This window comes from Peromyscus leucopus, chromosome 8a (assembly GCF_004664715.2).
Source record: "Peromyscus leucopus breed LL Stock chromosome 8a, UCI_PerLeu_2.1, whole genome shotgun sequence".
Lineage (NCBI taxonomy): Eukaryota > Metazoa > Chordata > Mammalia > Rodentia > Cricetidae > Peromyscus > Peromyscus leucopus.
The window spans coordinates 39,870,080-39,895,172 of record NC_051085.1 but is presented as its reverse complement, the minus strand read 5'-3'; the positions used below and the strand labels follow the sequence as shown (position 1 = coordinate 39,895,172).

General features: G+C 42.9%; 1 protein-coding gene across 1 annotated transcript in view; it reads left to right on the top strand.

Annotated features, from left to right (window-relative positions):
- Window positions 1-25,093, top strand: part of Arfgef3 (ARFGEF family member 3) — a 180,457-nt gene that overhangs the window by 67,999 nt on the left and 87,365 nt on the right. The window contains 3 exon segments of the mRNA XM_037200384.1: window positions 1,551-1,675; window positions 4,402-4,533; window positions 24,009-24,077. Of these exon segments, the coding sequence (XP_037056279.1) occupies window positions 1,551-1,675; window positions 4,402-4,533; window positions 24,009-24,077 (326 nt within the window).

The following is a 25,093-nucleotide window of genomic DNA, read 5'->3' as shown; positions in this document are numbered from 1 at the left end:
GATTTGATTGTTTCGGGGTTTACAGGTTAAGTCCAGGGCTGCTTCTGCTGGACCCCATCAGTCTATGACCCCTCTTCCTCCTGCCCCCTCTGTTTTCACCTTTCTAATTAATTTTCCAAGCTCAGGAACTGGTTATGACTGAAGAAAAAAAACAAAATTGGAAGCCACATCTCTTCCTCAGTGCTTTACCTTGTCACTGAGGAGACAGATAATACTGATAACAGCGACGAAGTTACAGCCACCCATCTGGAAGTCACAGACTTGGGCAATTCATCTATCTGCCGAAGGATGCACTTCTTGTAAATCGGCAGCACTGTCCGTCCATCGTCATATAAAAATGGATGTTGGATCGTCGGGTTGGCAAGGGGAGAGGAGAAAAGGATCAGGCACCAAGGGTTGTTCCCTGCTGGCCTGTTGTCAACTGTCTCCACAGCTGCCACTGGGCAGTGTCAAAGACTCTCACTTCGCCCGTGGGGAGCTGATGGTGGAAGATTCCACAGGAAGGCTGCAGAGCTGTCCGGAGGACAGGAAGGAATCAAGACTATAATTTACTTTCTGTTTCACTGTATTCTGTAGCAGGGACCCTTATTCCCCCACAAATGAAACCCTAGAGTCTAGCCTGTGGCTCGCTCACTTATCTTTCTGGCTTCTGCTGAAAATATAAACAGATTTTTTAAAAAAAAAAGTTGCTTTGGTGTATTGGGGGCAGATCGGAAAAATGAAGTGACATTTGTTCTTTTGTACATGGAACCCATGGGGGGATGATTGGGTTGATTAAAATTGCAAATAATGGGTTGATTAAAATTCTCGACCTATTGTTTAATTATTTAAAGTGAGTGACTCTAATACAAAATATTTTTGTCTTTGTGGCTCTTTTAGCTAATTCCTAACACACTTCAATTCTCTGTTTGGTTTGTTTGTTTTCGTTTTTAAGCATTAGGCAGTCCAAGTAGCTATCTTTCATATTGTTTGCTTTCGTCTTTCATTGACCAAAGCTGTGTAGTTACATTTATGTCATGGGAACTGTGTATTCTGGACTTGATAGAGACTATAGAGAGAAAGTTTAAAATTATGAATGACTGCTGTGTTCTTTGAGTTGGGGAGGAATTGGCAAATTAGTAGAATTTTAATTTATATGGATAAACAATGTTAGTGGTGATGGGATGACTTCCTACGTAGGAAAAGGCTCTGAGCTGCTCCTAGAGTTGATGAAATGCTGTACTGGGTATGAGCAACTCGCTAATCTGGGGAAGGAGAATGCATGTTCACAGAGCTGCTGTGTTGTAATTAGCGTACTGTCTACCCATTAGAGGAAGTAATTGTATGTGTTCTTCTTGTAGCCACATTAAGAAGGCAAGCTCCTGATGGACTGTCATCTGCACAACTTTGTTGCTTTTTAAGTCATGTGTCATTTCATGATGGGTTCTAAATTTTTGTGTAGTGGTGTGTGTGTGGGGGCGGGACTGTGGTAGTGGAGACTGGAACAGTGGTGGAGGGGATTGGTGTGGTGGTGGGGGTGCATCATAAGGCCTACAGTGCATGACTGCCAATTTTGCTGAGCTCACATGTTGTACTTACTTCTGTGTCTGCCAGGGAGAAATGCTTGCTGCCTCTCCAGTTGGCTTTGGAGTCAAAGAACGTGAAGCTGGCCCAACATGCTTTGGCAGGGATGCAGGTATGACTTTTACTGGGTGCAGTCACGTGACAGAAGCTGACAGACCTCTTTGGCACTGAAAGAGCCAATCATTAGCATTTTAAATACCGGCTGTCTAAAAATGTAATTGAATCAAGATGATAGCTGTAGAAGTGGTAAGATCTAATAGCCTCCACAATATCTCTGGATGCAACATTACTTGGTTGAGCCTCTGTAGTCAAGCATTGATTCACAGGGACCCAGCTAAGCCCCGAGAAGTTCATATCAATTCCGATCTCATCTGCATCCCACATCTGTGGTTCAGTGTAATTGGGATTGATAGTAAACTAAAAAGATTTTTACATGATTTTTTCATCAATTTCTCTTATTAAATTTTCATACAATTATATATTATACATTGAATATATTATACATTATATATTATATTATACATATCCCCTGGCTTTCCTTTTCTTCCCTCCCCATGTCCATCAGTCCCTTTGTTTCCCTACACAGTTCTCTTCTATTTTTTATGCCATGTATCCACACGTGATTTTTTTTTTTTTATATCAAATGACACCTACTAACCACAAATGAGAGAAAACATGGCACTTGTTTTTCTGGGACTGGCTGAATATGATGATCTTCATTGAATCCACTTTCCTGAACATGACATGGCATTTTGATTGGTATATATCCACCATGCTTGGTAAAGAGGCTTTATAAAGATATTTCATACATGTGTATCATATACTTTGACAGTATCCACTCTACTCTCCTTCTCCTCCCCCCAGCCCCTCTGTTTCTCCTCCCCTAACCTCTGTTTCCCCTTTCTTAGCCCCTCTCCCCCATTTCCATCCTTCCCTCTGGACATCTTCCTTTTACTGACACACACATATGATTTTGTGTATCTCTCTAAAATACAACAAGCCCAGGAATAAGGAGAAAAAAAATCACATTTGTCTTTCTGAATTTGAACTTGTTTGCTTTTTTATTATTATTATTATTATTATTATTATTATTCTACAATTAGGTTGGTGAATGGATGAATAGATTGCGTTTCTAGAACAAAAGTGGGAAGAAAAGAAAGAGAAATTCTTTGGTCTAATAGAAAAAGTGAGCTTGCTGGAGCCCTTATCTTTCTCCAAGCATTTGTGTTTCACAGCAGGCAGAGCAGCCCTGATCCCAACTGTGAACGGCGATGGCTGTGTAAACCCATTGATTTTATAAGACGTTTGGTCTCTGGAGACACACAGAGAAGTTCACGGCTGCAGTGACATTTGTACTTTTGCTTTCGTGTTAGCACGGGCCATTTCCCAGGATTTTTAGGCTCAGAGTCCCTACCGCCTTGTAAGAGTGAAGCCCTAAGAAAGAGTCACAAGTCAGCTCCCATTAGCCTCAGCTGATTGGAAGTAGATAACCGTATTTTAACAAACAAAAGCGTAGGAAATGTTAACACATTATTGTTAGCCGTTTTCAAAGGCCTTTGACTTCTGGAATTGGGCCATCCATAGAAATAAATAAGGTTTTGTTTTGACCTGCTGCATTTTTCTCTTTTCTCTAGTATCATGTCGATTTCCCATTGTGTTTTTCTTTTCCAATTCTGACACATTCAAAGCTGCTGTTCCATGTTTTCAAGGGCTTGCTTAACTGCATTCGTGTTGGTGATTAATGGCCGAGTCTTCTTTTTATGAGTCTGTCCCTTGCTCCCTATGGCCTGGTAACTTGAGACACAAATGCAGAGCTTCCAAGCCTTTCTCTCTGTAAGACAGTTTCTCTATATATGAACTTCAACTCTGGACTGCTCTGAGGGATACTATAAGGCTTTAAACGAATTCCTACTGCCGCTAACTTACAACAGAGAAGAACAGTTTGGGCCAAGAATAAACAGAAAGTTCTATGAGTCCCAGTGGGAAAAAATACCAATTGCACCAGTTCAGAATTGGGGAGAACACCCTAATGGTAGCCCTTGTGGGTGAGAAGGGGGGTTTCCAGGGTGAGACAACATAGCAGGACCGTGAATGCCAGCACACTTCTGACTTGGGACTGTGTCTCAGGCTGTGTAGCACTCTCCAGGGTCAGGCCATGCCGAAAGCCCTTTGCTCATTCCCGGGGCCACATTCTTCATGCACTTTGGATGCTTCGTCTCTGCGATTCTCGAGAAGTGTGAGGGAGTAAATTTGCAGGCTCATAAGCATAGAAGGAGTTTTGGAAAAATAAACACTGTCCCAAAGTCGCGAAAAGCCTAATGCACAAGCTCCCCTGATGTCCTCATGCAAATGAATTCCTTCATTTTCCTAGTGGGATATATAGTCAGGTTTGCAGATTTAGGAATAATTTCTGGATAAGTGAGGCTCATGTTAGGTAATCAAAGCATAGATATCTGAAAAATGAACTTGTGCCCTCAAGGCCTTTTCCTTTCATGTGACAAAACTTACATTCAGTGAGCGTGTGCCTGGGAGTGACTGTTTTGTGGGGTGGGTTCCTCTTTGCACACTCATTCTTTATTCCCAACTGCCTGAATAACCTAGATGGCTAGCACACAGCATTTTACTGGCTGAAATGCAGAATCAGTTACCTAGTATTACAAAGATACCTTTTCCAAAGCCCATTCTTCTCAAGTGCTGTGCATTTTTCCTTTTAATGGTATTACAGCATGAGTTCTTGCCTGACCTCCAGCTAGATGCTCCTGAGTTAGAAAAATGAGCATCGTACATAACAAGCTATAACAGAAAAGGCTGCAATCACTGCCTTGTGCCTCTTCACAGAAGCTCCTGGCAGAAGAGAGGTTCGTATCCATGGAGACAGACTCTGATGAGAAGCAGCTGCTCAATCAGATCCTGAATGCCGTGAAAGTGACGCCTTCGCTCAACGAAGACCTGCAGGTGGAGGTGATGAAGGTTGGTTTGACACGGGAGCCATTGTGCACCAATGGGAAAGAGGCACACTGTGACCCCGGCACTTAGCATCTCCAAGCTGCCTTTCAGGTGTGACTGCGTCATGGCAGTACAGTCTTCTTTTCTGGAACAGATGCTTACCATCCCGGCTGTGGTCCTCCAAGCTCGCCCTGACTGTTTAGGAGTGACAAGGGACAGCTTTGATAAGTAAGGCCTCTGCCCTGACATGTGTGTAGTTTCAGCATGGAATCTGCCCGACCATCTGGGTATTATGCCTACCTGTGTGCACTACACCAAAGCAAAGACCTAATCATGTTTGCCGTAGACTGCGATTTAACACGGCTGGCTTGGCAGCAGGATTATGATTATCAGAATTATGCGTATCAGAATTATGATTTCTTTCCTCCCTCAGATTATATCAGCCAGACCTGAGGAGGTAGCTCAGTGGGGAAAGTGCTTACTGAGCAAGTGTTAGGACCCGAGTTCGGACCCCTAATACCCAAATGAAAGACGGGAGAGGTAGCATTCATCTCTAATCAAACACCAGCCGTGGGGCAGAGATAGGCGAGTTCTGTGGGCTTCCTGGCCAATCAGTCCTAGCCAAGAGATGAGTTTCTGGTTCATTGAGAGAACCTGTTCTAAAACTAAGGTGGAAAGAAATAGAAGTCAGCTTCTGGCCTCTATATGCATATATATACAACAGTGTATACTCATGCCTCTGCCTCCCACAGCTGCACAGATGTGCACCCCACCCCACATACACAGGCACCCATGTATGCACCCACACACTTACACATTACATCAGTCCTATCTCCTCCTTGTCCATTACCACCTCCCTTTAGGGATGGTATCTCTCCTTTCCATCCTTTATTCTGAAAAATTACCAAAATAAGGAATCCATCATTCTGATTGGCATGTATCATGATTTGTAACCAAATGCTGGGTAGGAAATGGTCTAATTGGCATATGTCATGATCTATAACCAAATGCTGGGTAGGAAATAGTGGACTTTGCCCTAGAACAACACTGTGGCCACAGAAGCACAGCATGAACTAACAAAATGGCTCTTAGTACAATTGGTTCTTTTCCTCCCTAAAGGAACATGTGTAGAGGAATATTCGAGAACAGATGGTATCATGTAATGGTTGACTTTTTTCTAAACACGCACCATAAGGATCTGTCTTAGACAAAGCATTTGATGTTGAGGTTTCAGTTTCTCCACTAGAAGAGATTATCTTCAGTATTGTCCCAGTTTGACCTTATTGGGTTGGTGGGAGTCTAGGTACTGGTCAAGAATTTAGACTCTGAAGTCCACTTGCCTGGTTTGACCCTCCTTCCATTCACAGCAGAACATCTTGGGACAGAGCCCTTCACCACTCTTTGTCTTGACTTTCTCTTTTTTGTTTTGTTTGTTTGTTGTTTGTTTTTCAAGACAAGTTTTCTCTGTGTAGCCCTGGCTGTCCTGGGACTCACTCTGTAGACCAGGCTGGCCTCGAACTCAGGGACGTCATCTTCTTTCCTATTAGTGCTGACCCAATAAGGTTCTTTTTAGCACGAAGCAAGGCAATGTTTATAAACACGTGGCATGCGTTCTGTCAAAAAGTAAGTTCTCCGGAAAGTTCTATGTTCCTGATACTGCCACTGCATCCTGCTCCTTTTCAATGGGCACCGATGTGGTGGGCTTAGGAGTATACACTTTTCTCTAGAGTCTCAAGTGAGTCTTAGAAGTGGCAGACAGTGAGACCCTGGTGGCTGGTTTTTCAGGTCTCATTTATCTTTAACTCCCTTCGATTCTGCAGCATGCAGATTGCCTTCTCCATATATATGGAATATATATATATATCAGCTATGTGCTATGTACTCATATAAACCAGGTTATAACCACCTCTAGATGTGTTTACTTCTCCATTACCTCTGTGCCATACTTTGTATGTGTGTGCACATGCATGTGGAAGCCAGAGATTGATATCAGATATTTGTTGTTAGGGTTTTTTTTTTTTGGCTCTTTTGGGGGGCCTGCCACCCAGCTCCCAAATAAATCACACATGGAGGCTTATTCTTAATTATGAATGCCCAGCCCTAGCTCGGCTTAGTTTCTAGCCAGCTTTCCTTAACTTAAATGATCCCCTTTGACTCTGGGCTTTTCCCATTCTCTAACTTCTGTAAATCTTACTCTCACTCCATGGCTGGCTGGTTGTGTAGCTGGGTGGCTGGCCCCTGATGCCCTCCTTCTCTGGCTTCTAGCTCTCTCCATCCAAATTTCTCCCTCTGTATATTTTCTCTGCCTGCTAGTCCTACCTATCCTTTCTCCTGCCTTGCTATTGGCCATTCAGTTCTTTATTAGACCATCAGGTATTTTAGACAGGCACAGTAACACAGCTTCACAGAGTTAAACAAATGCAACATAAGCAAAAGTAACACACCTTAAAATAATATTCTACTGCAGATGTTTCCACTGATTATTGTCCACCTTGTGTTTTGAGACAGGGTCTCTCACTGAACTTGGAGCTGGCCAATATGGCTACACTATCAGGCTAGCAAGTTCCAGGGAACCTCCTGTCCCTGCCAGCATTGGGATTACAGATGCATGCTGCACACACCATGGGTGCTGAGGATCCGAGCTCAGGTCATCATGGGTAGTGCTTTTCCTATTGAGCAGTCTTCCCAGCCCACCTCTGTGCCGCTCTTGGAGCGATCAGGAACACAAGGAACATACCCAAACATAATAAAGGCAATTTACAGCAAGCCGACAGCCAACCTCAAAGTAAATGGAGAGAAACTCAAAGTGATTCCACTAAAATCAGGAACAAGACAAGGCTGTCCACTCTCCCATGTCTATTCTATATTGTACTCAAAGTTCTAGCTAGAGCAATAAGACATCAAAAGGAGATCAAAGGGATAGAAATTGAAAAGGAAGACGTCAAACTTTCGCTATTTGCAGACGATATGATAATGTCTACATAAGTGACCCCTCCCATCTCTTTAGTGCATCTGTCAGTGAATCAGATTTCCTTTGGGCAGTCTCCTAGCCAGGTGACTGACAGGTTCAGTCAGATGAATTCAGGGAGAAATAGTAACATTCCTCTCTTTGAAGGGAGATCAGAATGTCATGTCTGTACCCATGGCCAGAGGAAGAACTCAGATTCCATTCTTTTGTTCAGGAACTAGTAGTTTCTCTTAATGGGCCTTAAGAAGTCCTTGATAGCACCACCATTTGATACAGCATGTTAAATCCTAGGGAGGGACAATTAAGTTCACTCTTCTCACTTAAGTGAGAGGTGGGATCTCTTTTCAATGGCCTGTAAGCCAGCTAACTTCCTATAATGCAGGCTATTATTATTATTTTTTAATTGTCTATCATGGATTTTATTTACATACTTGCTGTTAGTGTTTATGAGCATGAGAAATTGAACCAGGTTACACTTCAAAGAATGTGTAACCAGAATATTAAGTTTCTGGAGAGAAAAATAATATGTGTTCTCTTTTAGTGATTTTTCAAAAGAACAAACAAAATTAGCTGATAATGAAAGCAGAGATTTCAAGGAAAGCAGCTTGTCTCACTTAGAAGAAGATTCTAGAGTTTCAGTCAAAGGGTTAAAAAAAATCAGTGATGCTTGGTTCTAACAAATTAAATAGGAATGTTGTTAAATCACTTATTGTGGGAGCCGTTCCACACAGTTTTACTGTTTAGGAGAGAGAAGGCATATTTGATTTACTGAAATGGCCATGGAATCCCAATAAAAATTTTATAGCTTGAACAAATAAAGTGTCAGGACTATAGAGAACCCCAGAAAGAGGATTTCTCTAAAGATAGATTACCTATGAAATGGATTCCTAGATGGCAGGAGGCTATTTAATATTTAAGCTACATGTGTGTCTGCTTTGGTAACATTTTCCCCTCGCATGCGTCATTTCCATAAATGTCACTCAGAATTTACAAGGAGCCATGGATATAACTAATGGCGTTGCTGACTGGTAATTAGGTCTTGCCTTCTTTGTAATGGATAACCTTTAGTGAGGTTATTAACTGATACAGCTGGCTTAGCCTTCAAAGACTGGAAGGAATTATGGCTGGCCTTCTGCCTCAGGAAGCCAAGGAGAGAGACGTGTGTATCCTATCTAGAGAGTGCAGACTGGCTTTGGCGATAAGACAGGATATGATACGTGACCCTCTCAAGCCATTTGATGAGAGTTCTACTATTGGATGTATTATTTTATGTACATCCTCTGATAATAGAGATGAACGCTAGCGGGGTAATTATAATTTTCAAAGGAGAAATGACAGGGGCTGATTATTTAAAAGTTATTATGTGTCACATACTTCGCAAGTACCTTACATTCATACCAAGGTCATACAGCTAGTATTGAGCCGTAATTCAGCTTGAGGGAAAGTCTGTTCTCTTAAACAGTAGATTCCTTTCTCTGCTACGTCTACCCTAACAGATCTGCCAGTGATAGACATTACTGTTCCATTGTGTAGATAGCTGAACAGAAAGTTTAAGGCCCGAACCACTGAAGGGAAAGCTAGGAGTGGCTAAAAGAGTCTTGTGTTTTCTGGATCCCCCTGGAGAAATAATCTGCCCTCCCTCCCTCTATAAGATTCAAATTGGGTTTTGCAGTCTAGTTAATCAAGCTCTGACGATACAAAGTAAGGTGTCATGTACAGCCTCTGACAACAGCGCGTTGAAATGTCATGCAGTTTTTATAAACATTGGCTTTTGTCTAATGACCTGGAGGCAGAGGCATTGAAGAAACATCGACGTGTGTGTGTGTGTGTGTGTGTGTGTGTGTGTGTGTGTGTGAGAGAGAGAGAGAGAGAGAGAGAGAGAGAGAGAGAGAGAGAGAGAGAGAGAAGTAGAAAAGGGAAGGGCCTTGCATCTACCATCAAATGTTTTTATATGATAGAAGCCTGACTCTCCCCCAGAACACAGAAAGGTAAGGAAATCCTGGATGTAGCGCTTATGCAGTTTGGCTGGTGGTTCTGAGCCTTGGCTTGTGCACTTGGAACTCTGCTCTCAGAAAGCAGGTAGAGCATGCTTCTGAATGTGCACCAACACTACAGTCAACCTTTGGGATAAAAGGTTGAAAAAAACTACATGGAAGGACCATTTTTATTTTTTATTTTCCTTTTCTGCAGAGCTGAAGGTGAAACCCAGAGCTTTGTGTACACTGGGCACATTCTGCCACTGATTTACATCCCCAGCCCAGAAGTATCACGTTTAAGTTTCTTCTCAATAATATTTTTTCGTGTGTGTGTGTGTGTGTGTGTGTGTGTGCGCACGCAAGTGATTGTGTGCATGTAAGCATGTATATTTGGAGTCCAAAGATCAACCCCCGGTATCATTTTTCAGGAAATCATCTATCTTATTGTTTGAGACAGGCTCTCTCACTAAGACTGGGGCTTATTGATTCAGCCATCAGGCTAATCAGCAAGCCCTAGGCACCCTTTGTTTGCACCTCACCAGCACCTGGATTACAAGAACATACCACCACATCTGGCTTTTGCACAGGAGTTCTGGGTTTGAACCCATGCCATCATGCTTACACATCAGGCACTTTACCCATGGAGCTGTCCACCCCCAGTCCTCAATAATGTTTTAATGCAAAGTCTTTCACCACTGATACGTTTATCTAAACAACTACACGTTTATCCAGTGGCTTGACATTTTTGATGCTGGGCAGCTGGGCTTCTACTGTGGACCATGGAAGGCATAATCAAAAACAGTGTTGAGGGTGAAACGATGAAGTTGTTTGCCTTCTTATATCAAAGGGCAAAGAAAACCCTTCTTGGGATAAGCCATGGAGGCACTTTGGATGATTTATAATTGTCTTTAGCACTGAGGAAAAAGCCAATGCCCAATGAAAAATGTATGACTCCATAATGTACTGTTGTTGGAGGTTGAGGTTGTCCATAACTCTTTAACTGCTGGTGCTGGGGGTCAGTCTAACAAGCTTACAGCATGCTGTGTATGCGTTAAGTACAGTGATGAGTTAATAGTGTATGGTTCTCCTGAGTAATTTGTTTTTAGACAGCTTTCCCTCCCACTGCTAATGTTGATTGAGATCATCTTTTTCTACCTGGCATATAACATTGATATAATACTTACTACATTTTCTTCCTTACTCTTTTACCCTTCGGAATCATTTTCTTAGGCTAATGACTAAAAATAAGGAATAAACATGAAAAATCTATAACTATAATTTTCCCTTTAAATCATTTACTCATTCTTTGTGAGATGAGGTTCATATATTATCCATTAATTTCTTTTATTATAAGTACCACCATGCCTATGTGCTGTGTCATTTGAATATGCTTGGAAACTACTCTAACGTAATGTTTGAAGACTTTCCCACTATGATCTGGAGCTAAACAAGCATAGGTGTAAGACTTCGATTTTTACTGTGAATGTTCTAGAATCCTGAGTTCCTAGGGGAGCGGAAACACCCTTCAGTGATCTCAGTCACTTATTCAATAAATACTTTATTGCTTTTTGTGTGCCAGGCTGTATGCTGGACACGGATGATCCTATGGTATGAAGAAAATGAAACAAAAAACAGTCCTTGGGGGTTAAAGATTAAGGCAGAAGTCATTAAATATAAAAGATGACCTAAACCATGGTAAACATAGTGACAAAACAATCCAGCAATCAGAAGAATATTTATAAACGGGCCTGATACAGGGCATGTATAAAAGACGTAAAAGGGGGTTCTTCTGACAAAGTGAACTTTAGAATGGAAATGATCTAAAAAGCATGAACCAGAACCAGATAAGCAGGATGCCTATACCCTAAGGGAGGGAAGAGAAGACCAAAATGCTAATGTCCACTTCAGCTAAAACAAGACAGAATTTCACTCTTTCCAAAAATTTAGGCCAGAACTGGCTGAACCACATCTATTAGAAAGCCTCATTTCTTGGTATTGTTTCTCTGTTTTATACTCCATAATGGCTCTCCCACCCTAGCCAATACATCCAGTGCAGTCGCCAAGCAGACAGAGGAAGGAGAAGGAAAAGAAAATGATTCTGCTTGCATAAGATGGACTAGAACCTGATCATAGGCCAAGAGACAGTTGTAGAGAAGGCTGGGAAATGTAGTCTTACCCTCAACAGCCACGTGCCAGAGTTCTAGTCTTGACGAAGAAGGTCACGGTTTTGAAGATAACTGGAAGTCAGCCAAGACACTTATCATGTGAGAATCTAGTCTCGCTTGTTTGTCTCCAGAGGCAGCTGGCACGTTATCCCCTCTGCCACCTCTTCTTCTCTTTTCATTGCACTTTTCTTAGAAGGAAGGGATGAAAATGCATACAGATGTGCGTGAGGTTAGCTGGAGTCCTACAATAGCCAGTTCAGGGAAGACACACACAATCTCCAGCTAGTTATTTCTAAACCATGATGCAGGCATGGATGGAAATTCTACTAGTTAGTAAGTAAAAACTAGTGATAGACTTGGTGGTGTTCTGCTCCCTCTGCTGCCTGGCACAGCAGCTGGTGTGTGCTTAGTAATAGCCTGCTAACTAGCTTATTGACTAATAGAGACAGAAGGAGACATGTGGTATTTTCAGTGCCCTGCCAGAATAAACAGCAGATGGGACAAACCACATTGTAATTATAGGTGAGATTATGAGTTCAAAAATGAGACTGTTTTAGATTTGTGTTTTAGAATCGAGTAACCTATGTTATCAGATCATTCGTTAATCAGTCATTAAATTGGAGCAATCTGATTTACTGCTGGGTTTGAACAGGCACTGCACAGAAGGACTCTTCCAGCCCTTTAGATTTTCTGGGAAGCCTCTGTAGCTGGGCCGTGGGCTAGCCTGGTCTTAAATGTATCATGTTTGAAAGGCAGAGAAGTCAACCACACTCCCAAGTATTCGAACTGCAGAGCAACAGTAGGTTCAATGATAAAACATAATGAAGGAACTGAAATGTCTTCCTGTAGAGGAAGAACAAGAGCATGTGTGCGCACCCGTATAGACACACACACACACACACACACACACACACACACACACACGTCATAAAAAAGTAAAAGTAGTGCTTGGAACAGTGCTTGGCTCAGGGCCATTAGAATCTTTGATTTTTGTTCTAGTTATTAGATGAGATTACATGAGGTGTAATAAGAAAATATATATATATATAAATTCAAAGTATGAACCAGAGGATTGGAAATACTGTTGCTTCATAGGTTTCTTCTGAATTTCTCTTTCTCATCTTGTAGCACCCTCCAGACATCCTAAGCCAGGGTAACTTTTGTCTATGGTAAAAGAATGCATGTCCTCATCTATATTTCTGATTCCTGAAAGACAAACTCTACTGAATTACAGCTGACTTGCTTGAAAAGATAGTTTTGTAGATTATTATGTACCAATTATCCTGTCAGGTCCAGTTGCAGAGGCTGCAGAATCATGATGCGGATATTTTAGAAGAGTTCTGTAATTAGTGAATGGCTCACAGAAGGAGTTTGGCTCTAGCCCTTTGATAGTCTATCCTGTGTAGTTGTTTTTTTTTTTTTTTTTACTCTTTGGGGGCCCATCACCCAGCTCCCAATATTCACACAGAGACTTACTCTTACTTACAAATGCCCAGCCTTAGCTTGGTTTATTTCTTGTGAGCTTTTTTAAACTTATATTATCCCATCTACCTTTTGCCTCTGGGCTTTTACTTTTCTCTATTCTATGTATCTTTCTTTACTTTACTCCATAGCTGATGTGTGGCTGTGTGGCTGGCCCCTGGTGTCCTCCTCTCCTTCTTTTCATTTCTCCCTTTTTCTCCTTCTATTTATTCTCTCTGCCTGCCAGCCCTGCCTATCCCTCTCCTGCCTAGCTATTGGCCATTCAGCTCTTTATTAGACCAATCAGGTGTTGTAGGCAGGCAAAGTCACACAGCTTAGCAGAGTTAAACAAATGCAACATAAAAGAATGCAATACATCTTTGCACCATTCAACAAATATTTCACAACATAAAACAGTGTCACACATCTTTAACTAATATTTCACAATAACCCTGAGAAGCTTTCCTGGAACATATTCAAATCAATCCTGAAATTATCCAAAGCCCTGAACTTATAGAGGCAGAGATGATCTGAGGGAGTATCCCCATCCTGAGGAGAGTCTCGGCAGGAAGGAGAAAAGAGAGAAACAAGCATGTCAATGCAGTTCAGTGTCTTAAAATCCAGCTGAGAGATTAAGTTAAAATAAGCTTACTGAAGAAACACACACACACACACACACACACACACACACACCTAGGGAACTTTAAATTTCAGTGTTTTCCAGCTCACACAGTTTTGCTCAGTGTGTCAGTCAGCCTTCTTTCATGGTGACAAACTACTCAAGAAAGTCAACCTAGGAGGACCATGGTTGTCTGGCTCTGATGCTTTTTCGATCTCTTTAAAGTCTTCTGTGGGCAAGGCATGGGGGAGCAAAGTTGATTGCCTCCTGGTATCCAGAAAAAGAAAGAGATAAATGGGGCAGGGGTCTCCTTTAAGGACATTCCCCCAGTGACCTAAGGTCCTTCATTCCTCCGCATCTTCTGAAGATCTCACTATGGGCACCTAGGCTGGTGATAAAGCCTTAAATATATGAACCTTTGAGAGACATTTGAACTCCCGGTCATGTTCATCCTTTCACATGGTAACACGGAGTTGGCATCTGCAAACTTCATGTTTAAGAGCCACACAGCTGAGTTACAAAAGAAAATTCCCCCAAAACCTTATAAAGTTTTAAGTAAGCTTATGATTTTACATGGGGCTGGATTCGTGGTTATCATGGGCTACCTGTAGCATAGCATAACCCTCAACAAGTAATGCTTTTGTTATCAGCATGTATCCACTATGTGGAATTAAAAACAAAGCATTCAAAGACAAAGGCTTGTCATGTAGTAGGAAAAACATAAATATGTACACAACTACCATAATTTAAACTGTGTGGTTGGCACATTCAGCCAACCATGGATATACATGGTTTGTGTTGGATCGGGCACTATACATAATCTAGAGCTGATTTGAAATTTATGAGGATGTGTGTAGATTATACGCTAACCCTATACCACTTGTGTAAACAACTTGGGCAGTCACAGACTTTGACATCTGTGTGAGGCTCTGGAGTTAATATCCCTTGGATTCTGAGGGGCAACTCTATTCATTTGTGATGCTTAGAAAGCAAAATTAAGAATTAAAATGGAGAGAAATGTAGTCTCTAAAACAAAATTTGTACGATTACTAGTTAGAAGTGGTAGGTATGGGACATTTAGAAGGGGGAGGAAAATTGGAATAGAGGAAATTTGTTCAGTTGCTGAAGTGAATCAGTAACCTCATTATAATTAATATTTATGTATTTTCCAGGAACATCACTGATATATTATTTCCTAGAATTAGGTAATTAAGGCCTATGTAATGAATATCAATAATTTATTATAAGTACAACAAATAAAGGCTATATATAAACCTGGAGCATAACCATAAACTAACAGTAATCTGAAATAATTTGCAAGTTGGATATTCAAGCACTCTACCCAAATCTTGTGTTGACTAGAAACAATTCTAAACATCTTGGAATAGCCATTTCTTAGAACTAGGGCAAGTTGAGCCAGGAAAGGAATATCTAACTACCTGCCACATCAAGTTAAGATAAGTAAATTTTTAGTATCATGAGATGAAATGGCATGGTTGGAATTATAGTTTAACCACCCATTTCTGTCTGCAATTCAGGATCTGAACTGGTGAATGGTTAGTGTCCTAGCTATCCCTCCAGCCTTGATTATAGATCTGCAAGGTCAAGATTTTAGAGTGCTTCAAGCTATATTCACATGATGTTGGTATGAATAATAAAAAAACAGTGGTCCTCATCTTGAGCAGTTGTGTCTCCAAGGAAACATTTGGACATGTCTAGGAGACATTTTGGTTATTACAGTTAATGAGGAAGGAGGTGCCACTGTCATCTGTTGGAAAGACACCCAGGATGCTGTGATGTACCTACAATGCACAGGATCCTTCCCTCTAGGACTTAATCAGCGCACATAGTCTGTGGTACTGAGGTTGAGCAACTGTGATAGAAATAGGTAAAAATAGTTATCTTTGGCATCTATATTTTAAGCTCAAAAAAGAAATGTTCTCTGAAGTTCTATATGCTTGTTTAAGATTCCTTTCCTCTAAAGGCAATGTTACCACTTCCTGCCTCCAGAAGATGGAGGCTGCTTTGTTGCTTATGTGTGGACCACATGGGGAAGGCTGTCTCCTACATGGCTAAGGAATGTCACTGAATGTTCTGTTTTTATTGTTGCCAACTTAAAGTAAAAGATGATCTGAAATGTTTAAGAGAAAGAATGCTGTATTGATTTTTTGTTTGTTTGTTTATTGTAAAAACTCAGACCAGTGTACATGAGATGCCAAAATGCATAGCCAGAGTGGGGGTCTGAGATGTGCTGGGTTTCCTCCACAGAGGAGAGATGAGTGAGTGGCCTTCCTTGGGCTCAGTAACTTACTGAGCTTCTTAGCTTGATTTATAAATTACACTTCATAGTTTAAAAAATTAGACTATCGTTCCTTCAAGAAATACCTGTGCAAAAAATATTTTTAATAGTTATATTATTAAATATTCTTAATAGTTTTATCTTCAATGTTTCCACATGTCCCTCAGGAGCCGTGGGATCATATTGGCTCCCTTAAATTAGCTCACTTCTTAGTACCTTTTTAGGTAGTGCCATTTCTGTCTCCCCTGAATTTAATTAATCAATTATGTATGTTACCAACATTAAATTTAGAGTCAGGGCTTTACAACTTGGGTATCATGTAGGAGGCCTGAATAACCGTCTATAGAGCATGGTGTGTTTCCCCAGGCAAATGTTCTTCACAGCTATTGAAATGATTTATTTTATGAGCATCTTCATACCAGATGTTAGCTCTGGGGGAGTAGGGATCATGTCCTTTTGTTCGCTGGTGTATGCGCAGCACCTAGTCCTGAATCTGACCCCTCGGCCACCTCAGTATTTGTTTCATGACTGAATGAGTGAATGAATGGGAACCTAAAGAATGTCACACACAAGTAGATGTCAAGTGGATATGGGGCTGCTGACCTGTGACTTCAAGAGACATTTCTTCACATATGGGTATCCTGTCCCGGCAATGGTGTGGTGGAGGATTCATTTAGAATCCTAACAGAGTGGCTTCTTCAGCTCATACATCAAAAACAAGTCACCATATACACGGGTGTTAAATGTAAAGGACAGAGTCTTTACACTGTCCTGTGCACTATTGTGTACACTATTGTACAACGGTGACTGTACACTATTGAACAATTCAGGAAGAGCTGAGTGGAGGGATGTCTCATGGAGAATACTACTGGCTATAGCAGTGATTTCTTTGTACAGAGTGAGGTATTTCTTGCCAGAGTTTTGGGCATCCTCAGTGGGGGCTTACCACATCTTATTTGCCCAACCTGAACAACTGGAATTAGAGTATTACAGAGTAAAGACCAGTTAATCTGAAATGCTTAGACAAAAAATGTTTTAGCTGTCTGAATTTTTCAGGTTTTTGGAATATGTGTGTAAACTTTACCAGCTAAGAATCCCTATTTCAAAAACCCAAACTCTGGAATGCTCTAAAATTCAAAACTATTTTGAGTTCAGGACTAAGAGTTTCTGACTTGGAAGCATTTCAGATTTTCCATTTAAGGTTTTGTGTGTGTGTGTGTGTGTGTGTGTGTGTGTGTGTGTGTGTGTACATACATGTGTATATATATGCATATATGTGTATGTTTATATATGCATTTACGTGTGTGTGTGTGTGTGTGTGTGTGTGTGTGTGTGTAAGATATATTTATATCTGTATATCTTATACAGAGTTTATAAACTGCCTCTAGCCAATCACAGTGAGATTTTCAGGACAGTTTTCTTGTGTTCCATCAGGCCCCCAGTGGTCCTGTCCATCCACATTATAATGATGACTAAGTCCCACTGAGACTCTGTGGGGCTGATCCCTCCTAACACAGAGAAGATACTGAGCATGGGCCAGGACCCACAGCAAGTACTGCAGCAATGATGGCCACCAGAAAGGGAGATCTCACTACGAAGAGGGTCATTGGTCAAGTGGGGCGGGGTACTGAAGGGGGGCATTGATTAAAGCAGTGTATGTAAACCGCCCTGAAGAAAGGCTATATACATCCGACTTCTGAATTTTCTTCCTTTCTGGGATCATTATAGCTGCAGCAGTCAGGTTTTACATTAAGCATTTTACAAAACTTATCTCTGTTCTGCAAAGTATGTTACATTATCAGTATCTAATAGAGTGCTCAGAACATGTTGGGAATGTGGAGTTGAGAGGTTTCAGCTGGAGTGACCAGAACAGTAAAAAATGGGGAGGGGGCACAGTGGTAGGATGATACTCAGCTTCCAAACACGGGCAGCCACCAGGAGTTCCCTAATCCCTTCCTCAATGGGTTTGAGTCAGTTCATTACCACTGATAAGAGTGGGATCCGTTTCTAACCTTATCTGTATATTGTGCCATCTTTATTGCCCCAAGTTCCGTTTTGCTCCAGCACATCTAGTTTTAATCCTTCTTTATTGGCCTACAGATACTGTGGGGGAAATACTTTGTGGGGGACATATAAGTTGACATGCCATAATGTTCCGATCGCCTTTCCAGCATCTTTTGATGCCTTCCCATCTTTCCACTTCTGTGGCTTGGCTCGTGACTTCCTCTGCTCGTTTCTCTCTCTCTCCACATCAGTGCTTTGTTGACGTGGCATCTCGTCTTCCAAACCGGTCTTCTCCACTCACTCTGGCTTCTAGCCTCGACGGTCTTTCCATGCCTTCCAGCTGCCGTGGTGCTCATCAGTCAACCCCACGTTCTGTTCCACGGGCCTCAGTTTCTCCAGGAGATGGAAAGGCCGTGGAGAGCACAGATTATGCTTGCTTTACAGTTGTGACTCTGAGGCTACTAGAACCCTAACAAACAATGCCCAGAACAGAAGATGGGCGTGAAAGGGAGGGCAGGAGGGAAGAAGTCAGGGTCGACAGAATGATAAGGACTTAGTGAAAAACAGTAGACGGCGAACTCCAACAGATTTGTGCCTTTAAAGCAAGTCATGCTATTTTTCTAACTCACCTTTTGTATTTCAAATAACATAGCAGCTTTGTGTTGCAATAGCTGCTATGACTTCATCAAATGAAACTTTAACTTTGTGAGGAAGGAATCCGGGACAAGTAACCCCCTTCCTTCCTTCCTTCCTTCCTTCCTTTCTTCCTTCCTTCCTTTTTTCCTCCTTTCTTTTTGATATCTTCCTCATAACCTTCCTCCCTTCCTCCCTCCCTTTCTTTACTTTCCCTTTTTTTTTTGTGGTGCTAGGGATGGAACCCAGTACCTCTCTCATGCTGAGCATGTGCTCTGCTACAGAGCTACATCCCAACCCTTGCACTATTTTTATTTTATTCTATTTTACAATACCATTCAGTTCTACATAACAGCCACAGATTCCCTTGTTCTCCCCCTTCCTGCCCCCTCCCCTTACCCCCAGCCCACCCCCCATTCCCACCTCCTCAAGGGCAAATCCTCCCCCGAGGACTGTGATCAACCTGGTAGACTCAGTCCAGGCAGGTCCAGTCCCCTCCTACCAGACTGAGCCAAGCGTCCCTGCATAAGTCCCAGGTTTCAAACAGCTATCTCATGCAATAAGCCCAGGACCCGGTAGCACTGCCTAGATGCCTCCCAAACAGATCAAGCCAATCAACTGTCTCACCTATTCAAAGGGCCTGATCCAGTTGGGGGCCCCTCAGCCTTTGGTTCATAGTTCATGTGTTTCCATTCGCTTGGCTATTTGTCCCTGTGCTTTATCCAACCTTGGTTTCAACAATTCTCGCTCATATAAACCCTCCTCTTTCTTGCTAATTAGACTCCCGGCGCTCCACTCGGGGCCTAGCTGTGGATGTCTGCATCCAGATTCCTCAGTCCTTGGATGGAGTTTCTGGCACAACTATTAGGGTGTTTGGCCATCCCATCACTAGAGTAGGTCAGTTCCGGCTGTCTCTCAACCATTGCCAGCAGCCTCTCTAGCACTTTGTTTCTTCCTTTTCTCATGTGGTCTTCATTTACCATGGTCTCCTATTCCTTGTTCTCCCTCTCTGTTCTTGATCCAGCTGGGATCTCCCGCTCCCCCAAGCTCTCTTTCCCTTGACCCTCGCCGTTCATTACCCCCACTCATGTCCAGGCTGTTCATGTAGATCTCATCCATTTCTCCGTCATTGGGTGATCCTCGTGTCTTTCTTGGGGTCCTATTTTCCAGGTAGTGTCACTGGTGATGTGAGTAGCAGTCCAGTCATCTTTGTTCCACATCTAGTATCCTCCTATTATTTTTTAATTAAACATTTCTTTAATGTAGTCATTCATCTGAATATCATTGTGGGGATGGGAATTTTATAGACAAGGGCCCAAAGGGCTTAAGCAGAGTCAGACAGTGTGTCAATCCTGAACTACAGGGCACTCACAGCCCCTACTCTTGTGATCACGGTCACAAGGCAGGGCATGGCTGATGGAGAACTCCAGTTGTGACATGCCCTTTTGGAGAGGAAGGGTCTGGGATATTCCCACTCAAGAGCACACTGTCTTCTCATAGACCCCTCTTTATTGAGTCACAGCCTCCTCTCTATCCTAATGTGACCATGTTTCCAGATTCCCTCTTCAGTTTGTTGAGAATTTCATGCCTATATACCATGAACTAGGATCACACCACCCTCCACTTCCTTCCTCCAGCTCCTTCAACACACTCCCTCCCAACTTGATGTTATCTTAAAAAACAGAACAATAACAACATACATGCTTGTGCTCAATTATAATAAATCAGCTTTATCCCCCCACATGTGCATATACAGGTGGGTGGGTGTTCATATATGTGTGTAGGGGTGAGTGCACATGTGTGTCCATGAGTGTGGAGACCAGAGGACAACTTCTCACTGGGCTGAAACTTTGCAGGTGAACTAGTTGGCTGGTCAGTGAACCTCATGGATTTGCCTGTCTCCACCTCCCCACCACTGAGATGATATATGCATGTCACCACACTCAATGCTTTTACATGGCTTCTGTGGACCAAACTCGTCCCTCATACACTTTACAACTGAGATATCGCCTCAGCCCAAATTTATCTTTTCCACTCTAATTATCATTTTTTTTTAAACCCAGGTTTCTAGATACATTTTTGGTGAGGAGTTACTTCTTACACGTATCAGCTATTTGGTTACTATATTTTTTTAAAGAGACTTGGCATTTTTAGTAGCCATGGTGATGTTCTTTCTCTCTCTCCATGGAAGACTTGGCCCCTCTTTTCTCTGTTTCTGTCTTAGTTCATTTACTGTGGCAGTTCCAGCCAGTTCGATGGCTACATGCTGCCTGTCCCTCCGACTCTTGCTGCTAGTGCTAATTTAGTCAATATGCGATCCTAGCCCTGGAACGGACGCATTTCTAATGGAATTGCCCTCAATATTTAGGTACTCTTGTTTTCCTTGGAGCCGACGTGCTCAGAGTGTTAACGCACACTTTTGCCTGCTCATTATCCAGAGAGAGCCAGACACTAAATTAATTTGCTGTTACCCTATGTTTCCTACACCCTGTCTGTGTTGTGAGCTGATGGATTAGTACTTGCTGAGCACTGGGGGAGGGGCAGAATAGTCACACCATTTTACTCCATTTTTTTTTTTTTTTTTTTTTTTTTTTTGCTCCTTGCCACATCAGTCTGGCCAGATACCATGCCCTTTATCTTGTGAGTCGTGGGAGGCCATGGATGCCACCACCTCCGCAGTGAAGGCCCAGTGTGTTTTCCACACAGTGAACGGCCTTATTAATGTGCCTGCCTTCCTCTCATTGTTTGCTGTTTGTTGGTTTTTCTTTTTCCAGATAGTTCAGAAAGTCTTTGGATACTGGTAGCTAGACACTGGTGTGCAAAGCTGTCTTCTCCAGCATTGCCAAGGGTGGGGCTTGGGTAGGAGGTCCCCGGTTTTCTGTCTGCCCTGGCTGGAGGCCTCTCCCTGAGCATGCTAGGCTTCCCTCGTGCCAAGATTTCCTGTCATGTGCGGAAATGAGTTTTCTATGTCTCTCCCCGGAGACTTCTTCATTGAATACTGCCAACTTACAGTCCTTGCTGCCTCCCCATAGATGCCTAATTCCCAGCTCTGCTGCCTAAATGAAGCTCTTGCTCTTGCGAACTGGGTCAGACTTGAAGTTCTTTCTAAATCTACTTTTTGACACCTCAAATGAATACGTGAGGAGCTAGAAAGCAGAAAAACTGATTAGCAGCCTGTAAGTGGTGTTAATAGTTAACCAGTTCAGACAAATATTTGCCTTCAGCATCTCATAAAGTGTTACCAGTTGCTGGTCTTTATTGCCAATATTCTCAAACCCACAAGTCCAGCTGGACCAAGAGAGCAAAAACCATCACTGCCACCTCCAGCCACCATCTTTTTAATTTTCCTTCCCCTTGCCAGACATGGTATATAAAAAGAGAAGTAGAGGAGGTTGTGCCATATGGCAAAATAATAAAGAAGGCATCAGATGGGTGTGTCTTGAGTACACAATGAACAGTCAAGCCTACGGGGAGAGTATAAATACAGAAGTAAGCCGGTAACTGACGAGATGGGTGTGGGTTCGGGTGTGACAGAGGCCATGTGAAGGAGGGTATCAGAGGGAATGGGATCTCCAAAGTGGTGTGACACTCAAGTCCCTCAAGCTTCAGCCTGGAAGATGAGACCTGAGGAAGTCCATGAAGGGAGCCTTGCAGGAGGCATGTCGGACAAGCCAGGGACAGAGGCTTCAGGCAGCACACCAAGCTTGTGTGCTGTGGAGGCCCGGAAGCTAGAACTCCCTCCAAGCAAGTTTGAGATGACCCTGTTGTCCATACCTTTCCTTGCCTACGAAGCCCAGCTTCAAAAGACGACCCACATCCCATGGGGTCGAAGGAGAGATGCTCCCACATTCCCTTTTTTCTGGTCACAATGACATAGTGTGGGGCGTTTACCCACCAACCCCACAACTTCCCAGAGTTTTCTTGAGTGTGAGCAGCAGGAAATATTAGCTAAAGGATTTATTGCGGAGAATCCTGCGGAGATAAACAGATAGAAAATAAAGGATAACCTCGAGAGGGCCTGGAACCTATTCCAATGGGCCTTGACTGTCTCTGCTCCAGGGTTTTTATAGAGACGCCAAGGGTTGGAGCAAAAGACCTCCTCCCCCAGCACAGCCAAGTGCAGACCATCTCAGACACCTGCACTCAGGCCCGTGGTCCTAGTCATCCTCTATGCAGACCTGCTGGGTAAAGCCACGAGGAACCCGAGAACGGGCTCCCACAACATAGAACCAATTTTTATCTGGAGTCAACTCGGTATAAAGCCACTGTGTGGATAGAAAAACTGGGGAGAAAATCCATAAGTAACTTGTCTAATATGGTGACATAACTTGGCAAAAAAAAAAAAAAACAACAAAAAAAAAACAAACTATTCTTTCTTAGTTATACAGTTTGCTCTTTCTGAAGGAGAGGCTAACCTCCTGGGGTTGGCTTAGCCTGCAGCTCAGACTGAAAGGCTAAGAAATTGGTTTTCAGTGGGCTCGTTAAGTACATATCCTGTATTAGGTGTATGTGTGTGTATATATATGTGTGTATGTATGTATGTTTGGACTTCTATGTTCTTTCATGAATGGAACCTGACAGGTCACACTGCAGATGAGTGCAGCTGTTGGGTTTGGGGTCAGCAGAAGGCCCCAGCACATTCCTATCTGTTTTTCTCCAGCAAGGAAAGTCAGAAGACACAGAGAGGTGGGAGTCTGATTTCCTACCTACAAAGATAAAAGTGACTTTTAAATACCAGAGGCTCTTATTGACCAGTTCCCTAATAGCTCTGTTAGTAGAAAGAAAAAATATTTAATGAGTCTTAAAGATTTTGTGAATGTCATCAACCATTTCACTCTAGATCTTAGGGAAGAAAGGGAATCCGAGACCAGAAAGTAAGAAGATGCCATAGACCATCCTGGGGACAGTTACAGGAGAGAAGAAAGTAGTATAGAAGAATGTCTGATGCCACGTGGCTTTGGGAAGGGCTAAGACTAGACAATCACAGTGACCTTTCAGTCTAGGCACAGAAGATGGAGAAGGTGTGGGCAATGTTGTAGCCGAGAGCCTTCCTCCTGATCCACAGGCAGCAGGAAGAGAGGAGGTGGGTGGGAAAGGGAGAGGAGAGGAGAGGAGAGGAGTGGGAGAGGAGAAGAGGGAGAGAATGTACCAGGGGCTGGTGTGGGCTTTTGAAACCTCAAAGCCCAGCCCCAGTGACATACCTCCTCCAACCAGGACTTACTCACTAATTCTTCCAAACAGTTCATCCACTGTGGACTAAGCATGCAAATATATAAACCTATGGGTGCCATTTTTTTCTCAAACCACCACACAAACATATTTCTGTATTTTAACCCTATCTCTCCCTTCTCCCTTCACTTCTTGTGGGGTCTAGGTTTTACTGTGCATCACCTACACCCCAACGTTTGACCTCAATGGGAGTGCCGTGCTGAAGATCGCAGAGGTGAGTATTACCGTTGGTACCAGCAGCTGGCAGCTGCTTTCCCGCTGATGGGGGCTGGAAGAGGGATGGGGGGAGGGGGGATATACTTGACTAGACCTGAGTACCATCAGAGAGACTCTAGTCACGTCTCTGAAGACCATGGGGGAGTTTCTGCTGGATGGCTCTGTGGGAAACATGCGAGGTGACCAGCCATCCTTGCTCCTAATGCCGTGGGTCTTAGGACTGTGCCTGCTGGGGTTTGGTTGGCCTGAGGCTTTACGTAGGAGAGCAACAGAACCAGGCTCCTACTCCGCTGTACCCAGGCACAGTCTTTCTCAGTCTGTTTTTTTTCCCCGAAGAATAATTGCAAAGCATTTTCTGTTTAAAGAAGCCAAGTGTGAGCTTTATAAAAATGTTTATTGATCCGATTCTGTCTGACTCACAAGCCCTGAGAACTGCATTCTGTAACTCCCTGGAAAGGTCCTTCTTCCTATCTGTGCTCTGCTAGAGTCCCAGGTGCCTTCCAGCACATTCCAAACTGTGGCCAGCAGAAAACCTGGCTCCTTGAATGTCTGGCATGTGCCTTAGCTTCTGGAAACGCTGTCCTTTCAGAGCTGAGCGCCACTCTGCCTGGTAGAGTTTTCCTTCCATTCCTGGGAAAGAATGTTTTCAGTATTTGCTTGTTCCAGCAGGGGTTAACATGTTCAGGCCAGGAAGCAGCAATGCTTTTCTGTATTCTAACACCATGGAATTCTACCTCCTAGCTTCACTTTCAGCCCAGACGATGTAGAAAACATTCCTGGCTGTCAAAAGGGAAGCAGAAGTTCGCTGGCTCCCAGCACACCATGCAGCAGCTTTCAATCATGGATGTGTAGAGATGGGCATTGTTCCCTTTGGGACATTGATGTGTCTCGATGTATATAAGCTAATGGTAAATGAGCATGCTCAGGAAGGAGCTTCCCTGTTTGGTGTGGATCTTGCCACCCCTACCCCACCCCACCCCAGGGGATCTCCTAAGCTTCTCTCTCTCTCTCTCT